Below are 8,083 nucleotides of genomic sequence, written 5' to 3' on the forward strand. Positions count from 1 at the left end.
TTCTTTTGTGATTGGTTTACCTAACTTAGAATATTTTCCAGATCTAATCATTTGCCTAAAAATTTCATGAATTCATTGTTTTAATTGCTGAGTAGTATTCCATTGTGTAGATATACCACATTTTCTGTATCCAGTCCTCCATTGAGGGACATCTGAATTCTTTCCAGCTTCTGGCTATTACAAATAAGGCTGCTATGAACATAGTGGAGCATGTGTCCTTATTGCATGCTGGGGAATCTTCTGGGTATATGCCCAGGAGTGATATAGCAGGGTCCTCCGGAAGTATCATGCCCAGTTCTCTGAGGAACTGCCAGACTGATTTCCAGAGTGGTTGTACCAATTTGTATTCCCACCAGCAGTGGAAGAGTGTTCCTCTTTCTCCACATCCTCCCCAACACCTGCTGTCTCCTGAGTTTTTAATCTTAGCCATTCTGACTGGTATGAGGTTAAATCTCAGGGTTGTTTTGATTTGCATTTTCCTAATGACTAATGATGCTGAACATTTTTTAAGGTGCTTGTCAGCCATCCGAAGTTCTTCAGGTGAAAATTCTTTGTTTAGCTCTGTACCCCATTTTTAATAAGGTTATTTGGCTCTCTGGAGTCTAACTTCTTGAGTTCTTTGAATATAGTGGATATTAGCCCTCTGTCAGATGTAGGGTTGATGAAGATCTTTTCCCAATTTGTTGGTTGCTATTTTGTCTGCTTGACAGTGTCCTTTGCCTTACATAAACTTTGTAATTTTATGAGGTCTCATTTGTCAATTCTTGATCTTAGAGTATAAGCTATTGGTGTTCTGTTCAGGAACTTTTCCCCTGTGCCCATGTCCTCAAGGGTCTTCCCCAGTTTCTTTTCTATTAGTTTCAGTGTGTCAGGATTTATGTGGAGGTCCTTGATCCACTTTGAGTTGAGCTTAGTACAAGGAGATAAGAATGGATCAATTCACATTCTTCTGCATTCTGACCTCCAGTTGAGCCAGCACCATTTGTTGAAAAGGCTATCTTTTTTTCCACTGGATGTTTTCAACTCCTTTGCCAAAGATCAAGTGACCATAGGTGTGTGGGTTCATTTCTGGGCCTTCAATCCTATTCTAGCTTTAGGTTCTTCTATAGGGGTTATTACTTGTATAGTCATGGGGTTTAGTCCATTAATAGCACCAGGCATGAGTTTTGTTTTGTTGAGTGGACATTATTATTATAAAATATTACTATTATAAATATTATTACAATTATTTGTGTGTGTGTGTGTGTGTGTGTTTGTGTGTGCGTGTGCGTGCATGTGAATGCAGTGTACATGGAGACTAGAAGTTTGGGCACCTTCCACTGAAGCTGGAGTATTAGATTATAGCAAGCTGCCTTTGTGAGTGGTGGGAACCTAACTTATGTCCTCTGGAAGATCACTATGCACTCTTAATCACTGAGGTATCTCTTCAGCTTCTTGAGGCTTTAAATTGAATGAAAAAAAAAGTTTGGTTTATTACATAGCATTCATGTTATCATTGCAGTAGTGGATTTATCTTGTCAGGCTGATTTTTACTGGAAGTCACAGATGGTTGATTTTTTTCTCTTATAGTGTATATAGCATCTTCCAGTATTATGAAAATTATCCAGGAGTAATGAACATTCCAGGTCAGTACTGGTTTGATTTCTTCATGTTATATAACTAAAATGTGTGATGTCTTCAGTAATAATGTCTTATGTTCTAGAAGATAATAATAAACAATGGTAATAATCATAAGCAACAACTCAAGAGGAGGTGACCCACATGGGCTGTTAGTTAATAGTCTATGTTGTTGGGTTAGCATTGTCCCCTGATTATAGTTGTTTATAGGCAAGTTAAGGAGCAGAAAAGAGTTCCATTGATTATATGTGAAAGTAGGCCATGGCACATATTTTTTTCTTACATTTATAGTTAAATAAGTGCCATTTGAAAGGTGTTTTTGAAAGTTGCAATATTATCTGTGGTCTGAACTAGTAATCATTTATCATTCGGATAACACTTCTCCACAACTCAAAAGTACATATTTCACAATGTTGTAGCCTTATATAGAAGTAGGTGTTACCTGGCTAGGTTCATCTCCCCAGTAAACTTGGCTTGGATGAAAACAAAACATCATTTAGATTATCTGGAAAAGATTCTAAGTATTCATCTCTTTTTAAGAAATATTCACCTTCATATTCCATGTACACAAGTGAAAGGAAAAGTGAGGAAATATGAAGAAAAATACATTTCTACACTCCATGAGAAGGAACACTAAAGACATCCTTTCTGTTCTTATTCATTATTAGTGCTGATGAACTGTCAAGTCCTATGTAGATTCCTTCAAATGAGTCTGGCCATCAGAGGCTCCTGACAACATGTCACCAGGCAACAGCTCATGGATTCACCCTTCTTCCTTCCTGCTCTTGGGAATCCCAGGACTGGAAAAGTTGCAGTTCTGGCTTGGTATACCATTTGGAACAGTCTATCTTATTGCTGTCCTAGGGAATGTCATTCTTCTATTTGTGATCCATCTTGAGGACAGCCTTCACCAGCCTATGTTCTACTTATTGGCCATGCTGGCTCTGACTGACTTGGGCCTGTCTACAGCAACCGTTCCCAGAGCACTTGGCATATTCTGGTTTGGCTTCCATAAGATTGCCTTTAGGGACTGTGTAGCTCAAATGTTCTTCATACATCTGTTTACAGGCATGGAAACATTCATGCTTGTAGCTATGGCCTTTGATCGCTACATTGCCATCTGTAATCCTCTCCGATACAACACTATCCTCACTGACAGAATGATCTGCATTATTGCTGGAGTTGGACTATTCAGAAATTTCATTTTAGTTTTTCCACTTATATTTCTCATTTTAAGGCTTTCATTCTGTGGACACAATATCATACCACACACATATTGTGAGCACATGGGCATTGCCCGGCTGGCATGTGTCAGCATCAAGGTTAACATATTGTTTGGATTATTACTCATATCTATGATACTTCTGGATGTTATTTTGATTGCTCTGTCCTATGTGAAAATTCTTCATGCTGTATTCAAACTCCCATCATGGGAAGCCAGGCTCAAAGCTCTTAATACCTGTGGTTCTCATGTCTGTGTGATCTTGGCTTTCTTCACTCCAGCCCTTTTTTCCTTCTTGACTCATCGATTTGGACACAACATTCCACGGTATATTCACATCCTCCTTGCTAATTTGTATGTGATCATTCCTCCGGCCCTTAACCCTATTATCTATGGGGTGAGGATCAAGCAAATTCGAGATCGAGCAGTGATGATATTGTTTTGTAAGGAAGTTTAACTTTGAGTCTCTGATTTGTAGTATTACAGTCTTTAATATCACTTGACACACAACAAACACTTGTCTTCCAGTGTGTGTGTGTGTGTGTGTGTGTGTGTGTGTGTTCCAATTAGATGAGACCCTATAGATAAATAAGAGTTTCGAGATGCTTCCAAACATAAAGGAATTCTTCTAGATGGCAAGTATGATTCTTTTACATGCATTCCAGAAATGCACAGCAGTCAGAGGATGGGTCAGAGACAAACTAAGTCTTGGTGAGTGACAACTGAGCAAACACTTAACTCATCCTCTGACCTTCACAGTTCCTATTCTGGTACTGATCACTTAAAAATATTTAAAATTTGCCTTTTACAATATACTAAGAAAATGAAATCTGCAAATCCAATACTGTAATAAGATGCTTGTAACTCATATTAGACAGCATATTTGAATTGCAACTTTACCTAATATTTTTATACATGAACAATAAAAAGACAACTACCCAACATTTAAAACCTAACCAAATTTCAAATATATATTTCATAACGAGATTAGTGACAAAAACACATGAAAACTCACCAGGAGATACCATTAGTTTATAATGAAATTACATTGCACGCCTAAAGGAGATTTTCATGTTCTTTTTGTTAATATAACTATGAAACATATCTTGAAATGTAGAATGGCAATCACTCCAGGTTTGTTTTTTCTTTTGTTTTGTTTTGTGTGTGTGTGTTCATTGTTTTTTCGACTATCAAGGGACTTTTGTGTTTCCATAAGTGTAGGATGTTTTAGGTTGTTTCTTGAAGAATGTCATGGGAATTTTGAGTTAGATATCACTAAATCTTTAAATTACATTTACTAGGATGGGATAGGCCTTTCAAAGGAACAGCCTAACTTATCCAGGTGATTTGAGGAAGTGGTGCTCAGGAGAAGCAAAAAGAATGACTCCAGTCAAAATGTGGGTACAAGCTGATAGCCTGTCTTCTGATAGAGACAGCTTTCTGAAGATCACCGGGCAGCTCAACTCTGGCAGACCAAAGTCCAGGGGTTTATTTACATATCAAATTAATCACCTCGCCCAGGATCTCTCTTGATTATCCTACCACTCAGCATTTCTTTTTACCTTAACCTCTTGACTCTTAGGAAAAGACAGCAAGGAGATTATTCTTAATATTGTAAATGATTTCAGAGATCTGCTTGCTTTTGTTAGAACAGATGATAAGCTATCTAGGTGGAATCCAGCTCTGAGATCACTACTATCATGCCATGTTCTAAATTCTCCCTGTCCCAGGCTGACCTTGAACTCTGGAATAGACATGCCTTTGTATCTTTCTGACAAGCTGTCTCATAGTGCAACTGCCTCTGTTCTTTTAGGTCCATGAAACCCCTCATATAATTCATATTACATCTTATTTTGCATACTTGAGAAATCCTGTTTATATATTTTTGAACTCATGTTTTCACAGTTCTTTCTAGTAGTCTTAAGGGATGTGAGGATCATATCATTTTTCATAACTGTTGTGGGCATTGCCCGTCTAGCTTGTGCCAACATCAGACTAAACATCATGTTTGGTCTTAGCATCATTGCTCTCTTGCTCCTGGATGTGGTTCTTGTTATTCTCTCCTATGTCAGGATCCTCTATGCAGTGTTCTGCTACACTCCTGGGAGGCCAGGCTCAAGGCTCTCAGTACCCGTGCTACTCATATAGGTGTTATCTTAACCTTTTTTCCTCCAGCATTTTTGTCCTTCTTGACACATTGCTTTAGCCACAATGTAGCCCAGTACATCCACATGTTCTTGACCAATCTTTATGTGGTTGTCCCACCAGCCCTTAATCCTGTGATCTATTGTAAGGACCAAAAAGTTTCTGTACCAAATCATGAGGATTTTTGTTCCAGAATGATCACTGAAATTGACAGCATATTGAAAACTGAGGAAGAAAATATTAGTGGACCTGAATAGAGGCCATTTAAAATGAAACTTAGAGAGAAAGAGGCAGAAAGAACAAAATAAACAGAATACCAAAAAAGCTGCAGCACAACCTAATGGATCAATATCTATACAGTTAAAGTTACTGGAGGAGGCATGAAGGGACAAAATAAATACTTGAATAAATAATGCTTGAAAATTTATGAATCCATTAAAAACTGTAAAATCATAGTTCAAAGAAGTTCAGTGAAATACAGTACAAAAGTCTTCAATGAAAGCACATAAAAAAAAAAAAACCAAAAAACCATGGCGACTAATTGTATAATGGCAGTAACATGTTGAGCAGATTAAACACATTATTAATACATTCTGAATCACCGCTATAGTGCTTTGAATATGATTGTCTCAGGGGGTGGATTATTAGGAGTTGGGACCTTGTTGGAGTATGTATGACCTTGATAGGACCTTGGAGGAAGTGTGTTACTGTGGGTGAACTTTGAGACACTCCTCCTAACCATGTGGGAGCCAGTCTCCTCCTAGCAGCCTTGATGATAAATGCCTGAGGCTCTGAACCTGTTTGCCAGCCCCAATTAAATGTTGTCCTTATTTAAAAAAATGGTTAGTACTCAATCAAAGACTACTTACAGAAAATGTATGTAGAGTGATCATTTGGTATATGTACATTGCTAATCCAATGAGCATATCTATCAGAATTTGTACTGTTCAATGATTTCTAGAATATATTCCTCTCATTAATGAAGGCTTTGTTGTCTGATAATATATATTCACATTTAATATCTTCTCATCTGTGGGGAAACACTGCTCTAATTTTTGCTTAGTGAGGTTAATAGTTTTACCCTCTACAGGTAAATGACATCATAATATGGTGCAATTTAACATGCTGTATTGATGTTTGTAATCACACTGTGGTGGCAGCATCGACAAACAGGGTCCTAGAAGCCCTTGGCTACTTGGTTATCTCAGGTCCAGTGAAAGACTGTTATTCTCTCTCTCTCTCTCTCTCTCTCTCTCTCTCTCTCTCTCTCTCTCTCTCTGCTGTCTCTCTCTCTTAAATAAAAAGACTTACAAACACCTTCACATACATACAAATACACAATAGAGAAAGAAGAAAGCCAGACTCAATGACTACATACATCTCAAGTTAAGCACAGTATATATTATTCATTTGATGTCCTTAAGTAGTGAAATTTTATCTGAATTTCTATTTTTGTTGTAATTCTTCTAACTCCTTTCCAAGACAAATGAGATGGAATTCTTTGAAATTTTACTGGTTCTAATAAAAAGATATCAACGTTAGAGTGGAGAGAGCATGGGAGGGTTTGAACAAGGGTAACTGGGGCAAGGAAAATAAGGAGGAATGATATAATTCTATTTCAATGAAAACATTTAATTAAAGAAAGTTTACTAGTTCTCTGAATTTCTGAAGCCTGAGAGATAATCATTTACATATTTATAAGTGATTAGTACAATCTAAGTAAGATTTTGTTTCATGGGGCAAAGAAATGCAAACATGAAACAAATCTGTACATACAATCTGAATACATGGGTTGACTTTCCAAATGCCGAGTAAGCCAAAGTCTTAAGGGTTAACTTCGTCGTGAGCAAGAAGATGTCTTGCTTTAAAAATGTTCCAGGAGCTGGTTCTTTGAGAAAATCAATAAGATAGATAAACCCCTAGCCAGACTGTCCAAAGGGTACAGAGAAAGTATCCAAATTAACAAAATTAGAAATGAAAAGGGGGACATAACAACAGAAACTGAGTCAATTCAAAAAAATCATCAGATCCTACTACAAGAGCCTGTACTCAACACAACTGGAGAATCTGGAGGAAATGGACCATTTCCTAGACAGATACCAAATACCAAAATTAAATCAGGACCAAATAGATCATCTAAACAGTCTCATAACCCCTAAAGAAATAGAAGGGGTCATAGAAAGCCTTCCAACCAAAAAAAGCACAGGACCAGATGGCTTCAGTGCAGAATTCTATCAGACCTTCAAAGAAGACCTAACACAGAGACTCTTCAAACTATTCCACAAAATAGAAACATAAGGAACACTACCCAACCCCTTCTACAAAGCCACAATTACGCTGATACCAAAACCACATAAAGATCCAACAAAGAAAGAGAACTTCAGACCAATTTCCCTTATGAACATCGATGCAAAAATACTCAATAAAATTCTTGCCCACTGAATCCAAGAACACATAAAAACGATCATCCACCATGATCAAGTGGGCTTTATTCCAGGGATGCATGGTTGGTTCAATACATGGAAATCCACTAATGCAATCCACTACATAAACAAACTCAAAGAAAAAAACTACATAGTCATTTTATTGGATGCTGAAAAAGCATTTGACAAAATTCAGCATCCTTTCATGCTTAAAGTCTTGGAAAGAACAGGAATTCAAGGCCCATACCTAAACATAGTAAAAGCAATATACAGCAAACCGGTAGCCAGCATCAAACTAAATGGAGAGAAACTTGAAGCAATCCCACTAAAATCAGGGACTAGATAGGGCTGCCCCCTTTCTCCTTATATTTTCAATATTGTACTTGAGGTACTAGCTCAGGCAATTCGACAACATAAGGAGGCCAAAGGGATACAAATTGGAAAGGAAGAAGTCAAACTATCATTATTTGTAGATGATATGATAGTCTACCTAAGTGACCCCAAAAACTCCACTAGAGAGCTCCTACAGCTGATAAACAACTTCTGAAAAGTGGCAGGTTATAAAATCAACTCAAGCAAATCAGTAGCCTTCCTATACTCAAATGATAAGCAGGCTGAGAAAGAAATTAGGGAACTAACACCCTTCACAATAGCCACAAACAGTATAAAGTACCTT

The 8,083-nt window shown here is 37.4% G+C and overlaps 1 protein-coding gene across 1 annotated transcript; it reads left to right on the plus strand.

The window, feature by feature from the left end:
- The first annotated feature begins 2,354 nt into the window (after window positions 1-2,354).
- LOC127680544 (olfactory receptor 52E8-like) lies at window positions 2,355-3,296 on the plus strand. The gene has a single exon (XM_052176074.1). The coding sequence runs from the start codon at window positions 2,355-2,357 to the stop codon at window positions 3,294-3,296; it is 942 nt and encodes a 313-aa protein (XP_052032034.1).
- Window positions 3,297-8,083: the final 4,787 nt, after the last annotated feature.

The sequence above is a fragment of the Apodemus sylvaticus genome, chromosome 1, assembly GCF_947179515.1.
Source record: "Apodemus sylvaticus chromosome 1, mApoSyl1.1, whole genome shotgun sequence".
NCBI classification, from domain to species: Eukaryota; Metazoa; Chordata; class Mammalia; order Rodentia; family Muridae; genus Apodemus; species Apodemus sylvaticus.